Source organism: Erinaceus europaeus, chromosome 7, assembly GCF_950295315.1.
Source record: "Erinaceus europaeus chromosome 7, mEriEur2.1, whole genome shotgun sequence".
Lineage (NCBI taxonomy): Eukaryota > Metazoa > Chordata > Mammalia > Eulipotyphla > Erinaceidae > Erinaceus > Erinaceus europaeus.
The window spans coordinates 113051126-113069113 of NC_080168.1; the positions used below are offsets into that span (position 1 = coordinate 113051126).

Below are 17988 nucleotides of genomic sequence, written 5' to 3' on the forward strand. Positions count from 1 at the left end.
CATTTCACAAGCGGTGGAGCAAGTCTGTAGGTGTCTATCTTTCTCTCTCCTTCTCTGTCTTCCCCTCCTCTCTCAATTTCTCTCTGTCCTATCAGACAACAACAGCAAAGGATAAAATGGCTGCCTGGAGCAGTGGGTTCATACTGCAGGCACCAAGCACCAGCAGTAACCCTGGAGGCAAAAAAAAAAAAGTTAAATAAATCTTGTGCTAGCTGGGAGGTGGTGTAGTGCTTTGAACTTAAAAAAAGAATGAGGGCCTGGGGGCTGGGCAGTAGTGCAGCAGGTTAAACACATATAACGTGAAGTGCAAAGACCAGCGCAAGGATCCAGCCCTGGCTCCCCACCTGCAGGGGAGTCGCTTCACAGGAGGTAAAGCAGGTCTGCAGGTGCCTATCTTTCTCTCCCCCTCTCTGTCTTCCCCTCCTCTCTCGTTTTCTCTCTGTCCTATCCAACAAGAACAGCAATAACCACAATAATAATAACAACAACAATAAACAACAAGGGCAACAAAGGGGAAAAAATAGCTTCCAGGAGCAGTGGACTCATAGTACACTGAGTCCCAGTGATAACCCTGGAGGCAAAAAAAAAAAGAATGAGGTCCCAAGTTTGGCCCACAGAACTGCATACGCCAGAGTGGTGACGCTCTGGTTCTCTCTTCTTTCTCTACCTATCTCTGACTCACGAAATCAATAAAATAAAAATAAACTAATAGAGTTTGGTACTCTATATTGTTATTATTCAAATTTATTTCTGTATATATTTTATTTTGACAAGTAGTAGGATGCCACATAGAATTGTTCTAACCTTGGGCTATTTTCACTTAATTTAACTAGAGGGTCGTTTCAAATCACAGCAAAAGAGTTTCCTTACTTAAGTTTTACTATTGTATAGAATACATTGTATGGATATACAGTAATCACACCCAGAATCAATTTAGTCCATTCTCAACTGATGTACACTTTGGTTGTTTCCACTCTTTGATTACTGCAAGCCATGTTGTATTAATAGGCTCCTACATAGGTTGAAAGCAGATTTACTTAGACAGAAGGGGATGGGGGGGCTGACACAGGTTTTAGAGAGCAAAGAAGTTTAAGGAGAGCCCAACTACCTGCTCCCAGCCTGCTCTAGTCCATTTCCCCCTTATTCTGAGCCTGCCTGGTCTCCTCTTCCTCCTCCTGCCTTCTCCTCTCCATCCGGAGCTCCTGGTATTGCCAGACAGGAAGGGCCAGATTTCGATGCCCTCTGGGTCTGGGCTCTGGCTTGGACTGCCTGGGTGTAGAGGGTACCGTGGAGAGAAGGATCTTGGGGGTTTGGAGCGTGGGGCTGGTACTGTCCCTGCACTGGAGCCACTGACAACATATGCCCAACACACCCTGAGGGCTCTGGTAAGGGATGAGGACCTGGACACCAGGGACTTCCTGGGGAGGATGGGGGGCTGGGGGAGAGGGTGGGGCAGTGCCCAACAGTTCTGGCACAGACTTGCTTCGGCTGCCCAATGTAGGCAGGTGGTCCGGGCATAGGTTGTGGCAGGCAGTGGTGAGAAAAGGACTGGCCAAGCCGGTTGTGATGGTCACGAGGTGGTCCAGGACACCCCCCTCCTGAGGAGACTGGACAAAGGAGAGATTCAGGGTGTCCAGTAGTCGCTCTAGGAGAGATGGGGTGGCCTGACGAGGAGTCTGGGCCATGACCCTGGGCAAGGTTGGCCACTTGGGTTGGGAACACAGACTGAGTTGCTCCACTTTCGGCCGCTGCAGTAGCTGCCGGATCCTTCGCACCACGTTGAAGCTGTCAGTCAGCACAGCCCACTCCAGGGCTGTCTTGCCTCGAACTGGATCCACTGCTGTCAGGTCAGCTCCTGGCAGGAGGCAGAGGGGCAACAGGGGTGGGACAGAGGCTGGTGATTTGCAGAAGGCCAGAGTCTTTAGTAGTAGGTTTGATTTAGATTCACTTTAGTGCCATGGAATCCCCTTCTACAACAGCTGGAATCTGGGAATCCTCAGTAGTTATAACCCCAGATCTCAAACACTTCACAAGCATTTTTTTGCCTCCAAAGTTATAGCTGGCACTTGGTGCCTTTACTATGAACCCACTGCTCCTGGAGGCCATCTCCCCCTCGCACTGTGTTGTTGTTGCTGCTGTTATTGTTGTTGGATAGGACAAAGAGAAATTGAGAGAGGAGGGGAAGACAGAGAAGAGGAGAGAAAGATAGACTTGAAGACCCGCTTCACTGCTTGCAACCCTCCCCCCCCCCCCGCAAGTGGGGAGCCGAAGGGTTGAACTGGGATCCTTGTGCAGGTCCTTGTGCACTTAACCTGGTGCACTACTGCCTGGCCCCCAACAAGCATTTTTATGATCTTTATTTATTTGATAGAAACATCCAGAAATCAAGAGGAAAGGGGGTGACAGAGGAGGAGAGAAACAGAGACACCTGCAACATTGCTTCACCACTCACAAAGCTTTCCCCTGCAGGTGGGAACTGGGGACCACCCCATCTCACCTAGCGCGACTACTAGACACCTTGAGTTCTCTCCCTTTCTTTCTCTCCTCCCCTTCTCAATTTCTCTTTGTCCTATCAAGTATAATAGAAAGGAATAAAAAAAGTGGGGAGGGATGACCACCAGAAGCAGTGAATTTATAGTGCAGGCACCAAGCCCAAGTAATAACCCTGGTGATAACAATAATAATGACGATAAATTTTAAAGACAGGGAGAGAAACTGAATACCAGAGAGGAGTCAAAAGTCTTTAGAGAGACCTTCTGGGTGGTTTTCAAGCTTGGGCAGAACAGATATCTCCCCACTCAAAGAACTGGCCAGTGGTCCAGGAGGTGGCACAGCAGCAGAGCTCTGGAACTGCAAGCATGAGGTCCTGAGTTCTATCCCCTGCACATCATATGCCAATGCGATGCTCTAGTCCCTTCGCCTCTCTCTGATAAATAGGTTTTTGAACAAAAGAACTGAGAAGAGTCTTCAGGACAGGTTGCACCTTTGAAGCAGGTGAGGGGCTCCTACCAGTCCCCCCGCCCCTCATTTTACCACCACAGCCCTCTAGTCCAGAAGTGGTGAGAAGTAGCTGCTGTTCTGATGGAAGAGGAGGTACAGGATCCCTCCCTTCTTATCCCAGACCTAATTCTTCAAGGATAGCCTGACCTTGGGGAACGACACCGTTCCCCAACTTCCCTGACAGAGTGACTCTATCCCCAAGAACTCCACAACACTGTATCTCTGGAGCCCTGGCTTGTCAAATACCAGTTTTGTTTTATTTTATTTTATCATTGCTAGGACTTCACTGATGCAGGTCAAATATTTTTTTTATTCCACTTAGAGAGAAAGAAACATTGATAGAAGGGGGCCAAGGCACACCCAGTTGAACATAAGGACACAGGTTCAAGCCACTGGTCCCCAGCAGTAGAGGGGACACTGTGATGAAGCAAGTCTGAAAATGTTTATATTTCTCTATTCCTCTGTCTCCTTCCTCTCTCAATTTCTCTCTGTCCTAGAAAATAAAATAGAAAGAAAAGAAAAGGGAGCAGGTAGTGGCACACCTGGTTGAACGCACATGTTACAATGCACAGGGACCTGGGTTCAAGCCCCCATTCCCCACATCCAGGGGAAAAGCTTTGTGAGTGGTGAAGCAATGTTGCAGGTGTCTTTCTATCTCTCCCCTCCTCTGTCACCCCCTTCCCTCTTGATTTTTGGATGTTTCTATCCAATAAATAAAGATAATAAAAAACAAAGGGGGGGGCACCGGGCAGTGACGCAGCACATTGAGTGCACATGGTGCAAAGTGCACGGACCAACATAAGGATCCCAGTTCAAGCCCCCAGCTCCCCACCTACAGGGGAGTCACTTCACAGGTGGTGTAGCAGGTCTGCAGGTGTCTATCTTTCTCTCCCCCTCTCTGTCTTCCCCTCCTCTCTCCATTTCTCTCTATCCTATCTAACAACAATAACAATAATACTAACAACAACAACAACAATAATAACAACAGCAAAAATAAACAGCAAGGGCAACAAGGGGGAAAAATAGCCTCCAGGAACAGTGGATTCATAGTGCAGGTACTGAGCCCCAGTGATAACCCTGGAGGCAAATAAATAAATAAATAATAATTATTATTATAAATATAAATAAAAAGGGAAAAAAGGTTACCAGGAGCAGTGGATTTGTAGTGCCAACACCAAGCCTCAGCAATAACCCTGGTGACAGGAAGGAAGGAAGGAAGGAAGAAAGGAAGGAAGGAAGGAAGGAAGGAAGGAAGGAAGGAAGGAAGGAAGGAAGAAAGATCATAGCACTGAAGTTTCCTCTAATGTAGTGGGGCCAGCCTCGAACCTGGGTTGCATGCATGGCAGAACAGGTGCACTATCCAGGCCGGCTATTTTGCCAACCCTCCTCTGGCTTGCAATAGTTAGAAGTCATCCCAGAGAAGGCCAGCTCCTTCATCATTATTATGTTGGCATGGCCCAGAGGGGATGACGCCCTTGGCTCAGGGCCACTCAGCTTGTGGCAGAGCCAGTATTAGACCCCCAGAGTCTCGTTCCAGACACCAGCTTTTATTTATCAGTTTAGTTTTTCCATATGATCTATGTTATCCTTCCCAGCTTTTGTTTCTGTGATTACCATTCCCAATGAAAACAGAGCTATCCACAGCTGTGCCTTGTTGCTTGTGAGAAGCCCTACCACTCTCCTACTCTGGGAAGTCCACCTAGAGTGTTCCATTTCCAACTCTCCCCTCTCAGTATCTACAGCAGCTGACTCAGCATCTGGTAGGGAGGGTCAAGAGAGGAACTGGAGGCCACACACCCCAATCCGGGCCCCATGCACCTGCCATGAGGAGAGCAGCCACACATTCAGAGCGGTCCCGAATGGCGGCCTTCATCAGCGCTGTGAGCCCTCTTTGGTCCCTGCGCTCCAGGTCCAGGCCCGCATAGTAGTTGAGCAAGAAACTCACCAGAGATGCATGGCCTGCGGGGACACCAAGAAAGCTTGACTCTCCAGCAAAGGGGTCATGAAGTCCCAAATCCACCCTCCAACCGACAGGGCCGGGCAGTCTGGGGTGGGAGAAGGTCAGACAAACTGCATGACTGAGACCTTGTGCAGGGATGGGGGCAGGGGAACAACTGGTAGAGGGTGGTGTCAACAGCCTGGCACCTGCTTGGGCAGCCAGCATGAGGGCTGTGTCCCCTTCTTTGTCCTGCTGGTTCACATCGAGGAATGGGCAGTGGTTGAGCAGGGCCACAACACCAGTGAATCCATGGTAACAGGCAACCATCAGGCCTGTCTAGAGGAGGAACAGTTTAGTCCCTGCACCCTTCTCCAGGACCTCCTTGGGGCCCTGGGACCCTGTAGACCCCCAGTTGTCCCAATCCCAGTGAGACCTGCCCTCACCACTCCCACCCTCCTGAGGACACAATGGGTACCTGTCTCCTGAAACTCTCAGGAGTGTGGTGAGGTAGGGGCACAGACCTGCCTGGGAAAGGGCAGGGGTTCTCACCCTTCCATTGCTGTCCACCTGGGCGGCATCCTCTGGGGAGACTCCACCATCCAGCAGGGCCTGGAGCTGGGCAGGGTCATTGCGGACACAGGCCCAGTACAAGGTCCCCAGGCTGCAACCTGGGGCAGGGGTCTCAACATCGAGGCTGGGCAGAGTCTCAGACATGACCAGCCCTCCCCTCTTCTTCCTCTTCCAGCAGCTCTTCTTGCTCTTCCAGCCTCGGGGCAAATCCTCAAGCAACTTGCATCTAGACACAGAATGCAGGGGAGCAGAGTCTACCTAGACCCCAGAAGAGTGTCCAGCAACTATGAATCACCCAAGCTTTGCTCTAGGAGAGTCTTCTGCTGCAGGAAAGTGGGGAGCAATTCAGCTTGAGGGGAGACAAAGCTTGAGCAGAGGATGGAGTGGCTGAGCCCTAGAAGAGCAGAAGTGGATCCTACTGTGAGAGACCCAGTGAGGGACATCTCACACAATGCCTGGTTTTTCTTCCCCAGGGGACCTTACCTGAAGTTTGCACACTTCCCAGGAGGCAGTCATTGCTGGCTGTCTACAGCATCCCCAAATGGCTGGGAGTACCCAAGGTGGACTCTGGAGTCTGTCTCCCTGGGAAACAATGCAGGTGACAGATGGCTGGACTTAGGAGCTACTGCAAACACCCCAAGCTGAGCTGGATCAAGCCGGGTTACTAAGGGCTGGGGGGGGGAGGCGGCTGGGAGGGGCAGACACACTCCTCTTGGGTGACCATGACCCACTCCAAGAATCTGCCAGGAGTAGTCAGGGCAGCTCAGACTCACCACATGACCCTCCTCACTCAGACACATGCCTACCTCTGCCTTCCGGAGAGCCCTGTGGCACCACAGGCTCTTGGACAACAAGGAGATGACAGGTCTCCAAATCCAATCTTGAAAGCCTGAAATCTCCTGCCCTTTGGTGGGGTGGGGATTTGTGGACAGACTGGGGGGTGGGCAGCAGGAGAAGAGTTCAGATGGCTCTCGAAATTGGGTCAGGCCCTTTCAGAACAGCTTTGGGACAGGCCCCTTCAGGGGTCACATGAAACTATTAGAAAAAAAAAACACCAATATGTATTTTAATGAGAGAGGAGGAAGAGAGAGTGCAGCACTGTTTATTGTGCTGCTGGGGAGTGAACTGGGCCCTCTGGAGTCTTTGGTATGAAATTCTAGTGGGTTACTATTGCTTTCTCTCCTTAACCCACTTGGGCCTATTTTTAAGGTTATGGGGAGGATTTGAATAATTAGAATACGGAATTTACTATATATTAAGTTTAATAATTCAATTTTGGTGAGGCAAATTAAATGTCTTTAAATCCTAGATTTACAATGTGATGAATTAATTACTTAAGCCCAATTATTTATAATCATCATCTGATCATAAATTATTGCTAGTATTTAAACTAAATTATTACTGATTATTAACTTTAATGGATTGAACTTGGGCCTCAGATGTAGAACATTGAGCCAGTTATATTTTTCTGTTTATATCGTACCTACTATCAGCCTATGCAAGATCTCTTCTTGATTTATTTGACTCATTTTGATTTATCTCTTTTATCCCTGGTACCCATAGCCTATTGTCTTCCTCCTTCCTTCTACCACCTGGCATTCTATATCCTTGGAAAGATTATAGTTTACTTTTCAGTGGAGAGAAATTGAATTAGCAGCTTAGGAGTTGAGCTCTGGTGGTCATTCTATTTTATTTTTCCATTCAGTGCTATGTCTGGGAGATTTATCCTTGTTGCTTTTTAAAAAACATTTATTTATTTATTTATTTGTTTGTTTATGAGAGAAAGGGGAGATACAGAGAAAGTGAGAGAGAGAACCAAAGCATCCCTCTGACATATGTCTGGGACTGAATTCTGGACTTGAGTGTCTAACGCCTTATCTAATGTGCCACCTCTAAGCTACTGTGTTGCTTCTTGTGAAACACTTGCATTTGGTTGTAAGCAATTGAAAGGCTGCTTCCATGGCAAGGAACAAGCAGACTGAATGCTTAGTGTCAGCCAGCAACTCCTTTGAGTGTTTCTTTTGAAATGCAGAAACTAGAAAGCTAAGACTACATTTCCCAAGTTCTCTATGGCTAGGAATCTACGTTCTTTTGCAAGACATAAATCTGTAACAGAGCTTGGTGGTAAGGGACATCCGTCTTGCTGTCACTGACATGAGAACTACTGGTGGGCAGCTTCCTGCAGTAGGGACTGTTTTCCCCAGTGCAGGCAGAAGTCATGTGCCTCTTAAACTTGGGAGTTATTCCTATACTGACAGCCTACTTCTCCATCATTTTCCATTTAAACTAACCTGCTTTATAAGTCTTGTTTTTAAAAGTATTAATGGGGGCCAGGAAATGGTGCACCCAGTTAGGTGTGCATAGTACTAAGCACAGGACCCACACAAGGATCTGGGTCTGAGCCCCCAGTTCCCCACTTGCCAGGGGGAAGCTTCACAAGCAGTGAAGCAGGTCTGCAGGAGTCTATTTTTTCCTCCCCCTTTCTATCTCCCCCTTCCCTCTCAACTTTTGTCTTATCCAATAAAACGGAAAAAATGACCACCAGGAGCAGTGGATTTGTAGTGCCAGCACCAAGCTCCTGGGATAACTCTGGAGGCAAAGTAAAATAAAATATTTAATTTATTTCATATGAGGTAGAGTTGGAGGTGGCGGGTAAAAGAAGCCAGAGCACCATTCCAGTATTTACACTAAGGGGTCAAATCAGGAGCCTCAGGCTTGTAAGTCCCATGCTCTAGCAGCTGAGCTATTGATCTGGCCACTAGATTAATTTCAGCTGTCTGCAGCCAAAACCTAACTGAACCATGTGTCTTAAACGAAAAGAAGTTTATTCTTTACACAAGATAAAAAGTTCAGAAGTAGAAAACTATTACTGATTCAGAACTTGATGAGGTCAGCATCTTTCTGGGAGTCTGACTTTTTTTATTCATGGCCACAAGACAGCTGCTATGTCTCTAGCCATCACAGTAAAATGGACGCACACTTACAGGTCTCATTCTTCTTCTAGCATTTGCCCTTCTTCCGTAGCCAGTCAACGTCAGGTTGAGCCTGATGTAAAGTTTCAAGACCTCCTTTGAATCTGGAGAGGTGGCAGTCGTTGACTATGTGGGTCATAGTCTGTCTGGAGCCGCAGGGGCAGTTCGGGTCGTCTCTGGCTCCCCAGCGATGGAACATAGCGGAGCACCAGCCATGGCCTGTTCGATAGCGATTGAGGAGGGCCCGATCATAACGTGCTAGGTCAAAGCCGGGTTGACGCTTGCAGGGGTCTGTGATGAGGTGTTTGTTCTTGACCTCAGCTGACTGCCAGCTCTGTTTCCAAGAGTCTGGAACAGAGAAGTTCAGTGTAGGCATAGGGGACCAGATTGGGTGATGAGACATCAAGCGTTGGACAGGGTGGGCGAAGATATCCGCGTATATTGGCAGGTCCGGTCGAGCGTAGAAGCGGGAAATGAACTTAGATGATGCCGCATCCCGACGAATATCTGGCGGGGCGATGTTGCTAAGAACTGGCAGCCATGGAACCGGGGGGGAACGGATGATTCCAGAAATTATCCTTATGGAGGAACATAATTTGGAATCGACCAAGTGGACATGGGGGCTACGGAACCATACTGGGGCACAGTATTCTGCAGTGGAACAGCATAATGCCAGAGATAGTAGTGTGGAAGTGCTCGCGCCCCATGAGGAGCTGGCCAGTCTTGCAATGATGTTGTTCCTCGCGCCCACCTTTGCTGCAATTTTTATGAGATGATTGTGAAATGACAGAGTGCGATCAAGAGTAACGCCAAGATAGACTGGCTGGGCTTCATGCCGGATTCTCGTATCGTCAAGCTGCACATTAAGCTCACGCGAGGCCGAGGCATGGTGTAGATGGAAAACAGATGATACCGTTTTTGCAGTGCTAGGGATTAGTCGCCATTTTTTACAGTAATCAGATATCAGAGACATGTCTTTCATGAGTGTTTCCTCTAGGATGTTGAACTTGGATGCCTGAGTTGCACAGCAGATGTCATCGGCGTAGATGAACTTCCTTGAAGAAGTTTCTGGGAGGTCATTGATGTAAATATTAAATAGCGTAGGAGCCAGAACAGAGCCCTGGGGGAGGCCACTTGAGACAAGTCTCCATCTGCTAGACTTGTCACCCAGATGAACCCAGAATCTTCTGTTTTGGAGAAGAAACGATATAGTGTTGGCCACCCATGGAGGCAGGCATCTTGAGATCTTGACTAGGAGACCACGGTGCCAGACCGTGTCATAGGCTACTGTGAGATCAACAAAGACAGAACCCGTCTTTAAATTCTTCTGGAATCCATTTTCAATGTAAGTTGAGAGGGCCAGGACTTGTTCATAGGTAGATCTTCCTGGGCGGAAACCAGCTTGGGCGGGTGATAGGAATTTCTCTGTAAGAGGAGAAATTCGTGACAGAAGCAGCCTCTCAAGGAGTTTGTAACACACGGAGAGGAGAGAAACTGGTCTATAGCTGGCGGCCAGTGTTGGGTCTTTCTTTGGTTTCAAAACTGCTATTATCTTCGCATGACGCCAAATTTTGGGCATAGATTCGGATTCCAAGATGTGGGACAGGAATGTAGTGAGCCACTTCTTTGCCGCGGGGCCCAAGTTAAGAATGAGTTCTGGGGTGATGTTATCATAGCCAGCAGCTGTTCCCAGTTTAACCCTCTTCAAAGCGTCTTCCAATTCAGACAGTGTAAAGGGAGAGAGTTTTGGAGATGGACAAGATAAACGGAAGTGGGACGACCACTCATGGGAAATTTCTCTTTTCCAGACTGGGTCGATCTTAGCACGTCCAACTTGAGTTAGGTGACTTGAGTTAGGTGACTAGGTTTCGTACAGCAGTTAGACTAGATCTACTGGTGACTCGGGAGGCAGTGCAGTGCAGAGTGCCAGATTTGAGTGTATAAGGTCCCAGACTGAAATTTCTGACACTGCATATGCCAGATAAATACCCTTCTTCTCTCCCTTTCATTCTCTCTGAAGTAGCCTGGATGATTTCTCTTGACTTGTCAACAAGCTCTAATTCTTTCTTTAGCTGTGTCTAATCAGCTAATTAAATCTGCTGTTAAATTTGACCATTTGGACCGCAATATAGCTCACTTGGATAGTATACTTGCCTTGCCATGTGCATATCCCGGGTTCAGATCCAACCCCCACCATACAGAGGGAAGCTTCGTATTATGGTGTTTTTATCTTCCTTTCTCTTTAAAAAAAACACTTTATTTTTAATAAGAACAGAAGGGAAAATGCAAAGCAGAACTTGGACTGCAGTTGGTGTATTGCACCAAAATAAAAGACTCTGGGGTGGGGGGGGGGTGTTCAGGTCCTGGAGCATGATAGCAGAGGACTTAGAGGGGTTTAGATTGTTCTGTGGAACACTGAGAAATGGTGGTCCAGGAGGTGATGCAGTGGATAAGGCATTGGACTCTCAAGCATGAGGTCCTGAGTTCAATCCCCGGCAGCACATGTACCAGAATGATGTCTAGTTCTTTCTCTTTCTCCTCCTATCTTTCTCATTAATAAATAAAGTCTTTTTTAAAAATTGAGGGGGCTAGGCAGTAGTGCACCAGGTTAAGCACACATACTGTGAAGTACAAGGACCCGCGCAAGGATCCCTGTTTGAGCCCCCACCACCAGCTCCTCACCCGCAGGAGGGTTGCTTCAAATATGGTGAAGCAGGTCTGCAGGTGTCTTTCTTTCTCCCCCTCTCTATATTCCCCTCCTCTCTCAATTTCTCTCTGTTCTAGCCAACAACAGCAGCAGCAGCAACAGCAACAACAACATTGGAAAAAAGATAGCCTCCAGGAGCAATGGATTCGTAGTGCAGGCACTGAGCCCCAAGGATAACCCTGGAGATAAAACCAACAACAACAACAAAAAAAACTGAGAAGTGTTACACATTACTTTTTTTAATTTCAAATAGGAAAAGAAACAGAGGGACACAGAGCTCTGGTGACGGGAACAGTGTGGAGCTGTACCCCTATTATCCTGTAATTTTTTAAATCACCAACAAAAAGAATAAGAAGGAGAAGGAAGGGGGTCAGGCAGTAGCACAGCATGTTGAGTGCACATGGCGCAAAGCGCAAGGACCAGCTTAAGGATCCCGGTTCGAGCCCCAGCTCCCCACCTGCAGGGGAGTCACTTCACAGGCGGTGAAGCAGGTCTGCAGGTGTCTGTCTTTCTCTCCCCCTCTCTGTCTTCCCCTCCTTCCTCTATTTCTCTCTGTCCTATCCAACAACAAATGACATCAACAACAATAATAACCACAACAAGGCTACAACAAGGGCAACAAAAGGGGAAAAGAAATGGCCTCCAGGAACAGTGGATTCATGGTGCAGGCATTGAGCCCCAGCAACTAGAGGCAAAAAAAAAAAAAAAAAAAGGAGAAGGAAAAAAAAAGAGCCACCACACAGCTCTGCCATCTGTGGAGTATCTCCTGATGTAGTCCAGTGGTGCTTCCATATGATTTCAGGGCTTATATGGATTATATTTCAAGGCCCCATTTCATTTGGGCCTTCACTTATAGTAAGGCATATACTTTGCCTGGTAACCTTTCTGCTGGTCCTAAATTTAAAATAGCTATATGTTCAATTAAAAAAAAATTTTAAACACAGCAAAGAAGTTGGACTGAATTTGGTGTATTGCACCAAAGTAAAAGACTCTGGGGTAAGGAGGAGGGCTCAGGTCTTGGAACATGATGATAAAGACGGAGCTAGTGGGGGCTGAATTCTTATGTGGGAAACTGAGAAATGGTATACATGTACAGACTATTGTATTTTACTATCGACTATAAACCATTAATCCCCCAATAAATAAATTAAAAAAAATAATAAACTACATACTATGGAAAAATGTTTATATATTTATTTATTTTCCCTTTTGTTGCCCTTGTTGTAGTTATTATTGTTGTTGTTATTGATATCATTGTTGGATAGGACAGAGAGAAATAGAAAGAGGTGGGGAGACAGAGGGGGAGAAAAAGAGAGACCCCTGCAGACCTGCTTCACTGTTTGTGAAGTGACTCTCCTGCAGGTAGGGAGCCAGGGCTTCCGAGATCAGACGAGATCGGGCGTGTTCAGGGTGGTATGGCCATAGACAGGAGCCAGGGCTCGAACCGGGATCCTTATACTAGTTGTTGAGCTTCGTGCCACATGCGCTTAACCTGCTGCGCTACCGCCCAACCCCCCCGGAAAAAAATTTTAAGACATCATTGAGGCTTCACCACTCTAGATAGAAAGACAGAGCTATAAATAGAGACAGGGGCTAAGTGGTGCCACACCTGTTGACACACATTACTACGTGCAGTCCCAGTGAATAACAAAAGAATATATAGTAAAATGGGTAAAAGACATGGCAACTGATTCATAGACGAAATATAAATGGCCAATAGACATATTAAAAAGTAGCGCAAGTAAACAGGCAAATTAAAACTATGAGGGATTATTTTTGGCCCATCAGCTTAGCAAAAAATAAATCATTAAGAATATTAAATACTTATATTGTTAGAAAAATGTAAATTAGGCAAGTCTTTTTGGAAAGCACTTTGACAGTAGCTATCAAAATAACAAATGGACATACACATTAGCTCAGAAGCTCTTGCTTTAGAAATCTTTCCCTAGGGAGTCAGGCTGTATGTAGCGCAGCGGGTTAAGGGCAGGTGGTGCAAGGACCGGCGGAAGAATCCCGGGTTCGAGTCCTGGCTCCCCACCTGCAGGGGCATCGCTTCACAAGTGGTGAAGCAGGTCTGCTGGTGTCTTTCTCTCCCCCTGTCTGTCTTCCCCCTCCTCTCTCCATTTCTCTCTGTCCTATCCAGCAACGACGACAACTATAATAACTACAACAATAAAACAAGGGCAACAAAAGGGAATAAATAAATAAATAATAAATAAATAAAAAGAAATCTTTCCCTAAACAGTATTTACAGAGACACTACAAAGATAATCTATATATTCTTTGCATCATTTGTAATGGTGGGGGGGGGGTTGCAACTCAAATGTTTATCAGTGAGGAAGGAAGGGACTAGAGTTTATTTACTGACAGATACAGAGGCAGAAAGAAACACCATAGTATCACACTGGCACACCTGATGCCAGGAATGGAACATTTTGTTTTTTAAATTCTCTTCTCCAGGTCTAGAGAAAGTCCCTTAAGAAACCACTTCCAGTTGTTTCTGCAAGGCCATCCTTGGCCAGCAGGTGGCAGCCCTGGGCAGGAATTGGAACTGCAATCCCAACCCAGAGTTAAAACTATAGCACATGGTTCTGGGATGGATAATAGGACAAGTCTTGGCAGAACAGGTGCACAGGATGGTGATGGGGTCCTGCTTTGGGTGCAAAGTTCAAAGGACAGGGAAGTTATTTCTGTAGACCAGCCTTCTTAACAAGATACACAGAAGATTTGTGAGTTTTTCTTTTACATATATATTTATTTATTTTCCCTTTTATTGCCCTTGTTATTGTTGTTATTGATGTCATTATTGTTGGATAGGACAGAGAGAAATGGAGAGAGGAGATGAAGACAGAGAGAGGGAGAGAAAGACAGACTCCTGCAGACCTGCTTCACCGCTTGTGAAGCAATTCCCCTACAGGTGGGGGGTGAGGGACTCGAACCAGGATCCTTCTGCCAGTCCTTGTGCTTTGTGCCACTGTGCGCTTAGCCTGCTGCGCTACCGCCCAACTCCCTAGTGTTTCTTTCTTACTACCTATCTGTAGTGACATTATTCTCAGAACTCCATGGGTCATGTCCCACCACCTGCCTAGCTCTCCAGACTGGGTCTGGACCCTTCCACTGTCTGTCCAGATAACAGAGATGTGAGTGGCTGCAAGGAGTGAAGGGTGCTGGTTACTGTGTAAAGTGAGAGCAGCCTGGTGATAAAGGTAAATATCAGTCAGGCATTTGGAGTCTCCATGTGGCTGCTTCAGGATTAACAGCACAGGAATTGGGCAAGCTAAGATTCCTTCCAGGCTCTTAGCTGCTGGGGCCTGACAGGAACTTCACTGGGGTATGCCTTTCTGATTGTTCCAATTTCTCTTCACCTTGCTTTCTCTCTGCCTTCTGTCAGTCTTCACCTTCTCTCCATCTTCTCAACTTTTGATTATTCTCATCTCACCCTCTGAAATTTTTCCTTTTCTATCTTTTTTTTTTTGCCTCCAGGGTTATCACTGGGGCTCGATGCCTTCACTACAAATCCACTGCTCCTGGAGGCCATTTTTGTTGCCTTTATTGTCTTTGTTGTTATTGCTGTTGTTGTTGTTGTTGTTGGATAGAACAGAGAGAAATGGAGGGGGGGAAACAGAGAAAAGTAGATACCTGAAGACCTGCTTCACCACTTGTGAAGCGATCCCCCTCCCCAGCAGGTAGGGAGCCAAGGGCTCGAAGTGGGATTCTTGAGCCAGTCCTTGCACTTTGAGCCATATGCACATAAGCCGCTGTGCCACTGCCTGGCCCCCTCTATCCCTCTTTTTAAAGTAAGTTCTCTCCTTTTAAGACTGTGTGTGTGTGTGTGTGTGTGTGTGTGTGTGTGTGTGTGTGTGTGTGTGTGTGTGTGTGTTCAGAAAGAGAGATAGAGGGGGGACAGGCAGTAACACAGAGGGTTAAGTGCAGGTAGTGCAAAGCGCAAGCACCGGCATAAGGATCCCGGTTCAAGCCCCCGGCTCCCCACCTTCAGGGGGGTTGCTTCACGGGTGGTGAAGCAGATCTGCAGGTGTCTTTCTCCCTCTCTCTGTCTTCCCCTCCTCTCTCCATTTCTCTCTGTCCTATCCAACAACAACGACATCAATAACAACAATAATAACCACAGCAATGATAAAACAACAAAAGGGAAAAAATAGCCTCCAGGAGCAGTGGATTCATGGTGCAGGCACCGAGCCCTGGAGGGAGAGAGAGAGAGAGAGAAGTCATCTGGTGAATTCTTTCTCTGCCTACCCATAACATTTATTGTCTGGAACAACATTAGCTTGATTTTTCTCTTTCTCTCTTATTCTTTGACTGTCATGCCAAATCATCTAAGATTCTGCAGGAGTTTTGATTTGTGAAATCAATCAGAAGAGAAGGTGAAGGTTTGGAGAGCTTGTAGTAGCAAATTCTCAGACAGTGTTCAGCAAAGTCTTGTGTCTGGTTTGGAGTACAGACCAGATGCCCTCAGGAAACCAAACAGATAACATCCTCTCTTCCTTTTTTCCAGGATCTCTTCTCAACACTCACATTGACCTCCCAATTCTACAAGCCTGAAGTCAGGTACAGCCCCAGCCAGGAGTCAGGAGGAAATGGCCCAATCCAGTTTAAGGTCTAGACACGGGATAGGACCCAAGGGGCGGAGCAGAGAATGGAGGAGGTGGCCTCTGACCCTGACTCTGGCCCCTTCTGGGGGTCCTGTGTGACCTGCCATAGGTCATGCCCCTCCTCCCCAACCATGATCTACATCACAAAACCCACAGCTCATAACTCAACCCCAGCCAGGGAAGTCTGGGACTGATTTAGAGCCCCTCTCACTGGACTATAGACCCTAGGGTGGGGGTGGGATGAGGGTCATGGGTGAAGTTCAGGCAGGGGGGTGGGGGTCCTGACCACCACTACATCACACCTGTTGCCAATCCTGCCCTCTTAGTGGATTGGTGGGGTGGGGGTGGGGTGTCTAGGCTCAGAAGTTCAAGGTTTCACAGACTAGTCTGTTCTCTTTGGCTCAGCTCAGGCCCATGTAGAAGGTGTGGTGTCCACAGCCACAGGCACTCAGGGACAGTGTCCTTGGGATTCAGACCTAGGCAGCTGACAAAGCAAAGAGAGCCTATTACCAGTCAGGGCAGCCAGGCTAGTCCTTAAGTAAAACCTCCTTCCATCAATACCAACCTCAGTTACAAGAAACTGCTTTCAGTCAATCTCCCATCTTGGAGGGGTTCCACAGTCTACTGCTAAATGCACTGAAATCTCACCCAGTATATTGCATGCTGTTAGTTTCCGTTTCCTTCTGGAACTCTCATTAAAGAGTTTTCTCCACCTGGAGTGCGTTGAACAACAGATACTATTCTACCTCCAGCCACAGGACATGCCACATCAGCATGGACAATGACTACTAACCAAGGTTGATTTTGTTTGTTTGTTGGTTGGTTGGTTTTTAAGATGTGTTTATTAATGAGAAAGAAGGAGGGAAGAGAGAATCAGAATATCACTCTGGTATATGTGCTGTGATACTCATGCTTCTAAGAGTCCAGTGCTTTATCCACTGCACCACTTCCTGGGAGTTGACTATGATGCTTTCTACTCTATCTTCTATGGAAAAAAAGAACTTTTTGTGGAGCTGAGGTGTCACTCATGCACTATTTCAGTGCTCTTGGTAGCTCTTCTCATTCAGATAGAAAGAGAGAGAGAGAGAGAGAAATAGACACTACAGCACTGGAGCTTTTCCCCTGTGTTAAGACACTTCCAGAGTTTAGACTTGGGTTTTGAGTATGGCAAGGCAAGTGGCATACCCACTGGACTAATCCTTTAGCAAACCATTTTTTAATCATTTTACAGGGCCTAGAGAGACAGCATGATTGTTCTGCAGAGGACTTTCATGCCTGAAGCTCTGAGGTCCCAAATTCAATCCCCAGCACCACAGTAAGTCAGAGCTTAGCAGTGCTCTCATCTGTCTATTTATCTATCTCTCTATCTCTACTATATAAAAAATATTTTAAATGATTTTATGAATGACTAATGGACTGGCACAGTTCTTAAGTAACTTATACTTTCTCACTGTCACAAGTTGTAGAGCCCATTTGAAAAACATAAATATCTTCATTATTTTTATAAAAGCAGAAGGGAAGGCAGGGGCTTTTTATTGACCCATTTTTGGGGTGACAAAACAGAGTGTGGGTGCTAGTGGAACTGCCTACTATCACCCAGGAAGTGAGAGGCAGAGAGAATTTCAAGCCAGACCTTCTGTGGGCTGTGGCTGCTCTCCTCCTACCCCCCTCCCCTGAACCACTCCTAATTGGCATCATTGTCTCTTTCCAGTTTGAACGCCATCCCCTTCTGTAGGGAAGATGGGGGGAGACGGAACAGCTGAGTAATTTTGTTTTCCTTGTCATCTGTTAACACTGCACCATCTGCCAATTCTTCTGCAGGCCCCCACTCTCTCCTTTCCTGGAGAGGCCAGAGTGGGGGAGGAGGCTGATTTCCTGGATTTGGACCCCTCATCAAGGGATTCAGAAGAAGACTCAGGAAGCTATACCTAACCAACAGCTATGGGCTAGAATTACAGGGGCCTTTCAGGAGAGGAAGGGAGACATGCCTATTGTCTAACAATAGGCCCTCTTCACACTTCCACCTTGGTGGGGCTGGAGCTGCCAGGAGGATGAGCTGGTCCAGCAGCAGGAGCCTCACAAGGCACTTGGGTGAGGGTAGAGTGAGTCCATCTTCCAGGGAGCAGGGGAAGATTTATGGGGCCACGGGTGTGGCTGGCTATTACTCAGCCTCTGACTTTTTAATTCCCC

The 17988-nt window shown here is 47.1% G+C and overlaps 1 protein-coding gene across 1 annotated transcript; it reads right to left on the minus strand.

Annotated features, from left to right (window-relative positions):
* Nucleotides 1–858: 858 nt before the first annotated feature.
* ANKRD33 (ankyrin repeat domain 33) lies at nucleotides 859–6091 on the minus strand. The gene is made up of 5 exons (XM_060193479.1): nucleotides 5993–6091; nucleotides 5489–5735; nucleotides 5146–5275; nucleotides 4819–4959; nucleotides 859–1855 (listed from the first exon to the last, which is right to left on the minus strand). The coding sequence occupies exons 2-5, from the start codon at nucleotides 5651–5653 to the stop codon at nucleotides 1125–1127; spliced, it is 1167 nt and encodes a 388-aa protein (XP_060049462.1). The 5' UTR covers nucleotides 5654–5735; nucleotides 5993–6091; the 3' UTR covers nucleotides 859–1124.
* Nucleotides 6092–17988: the final 11897 nt, after the last annotated feature.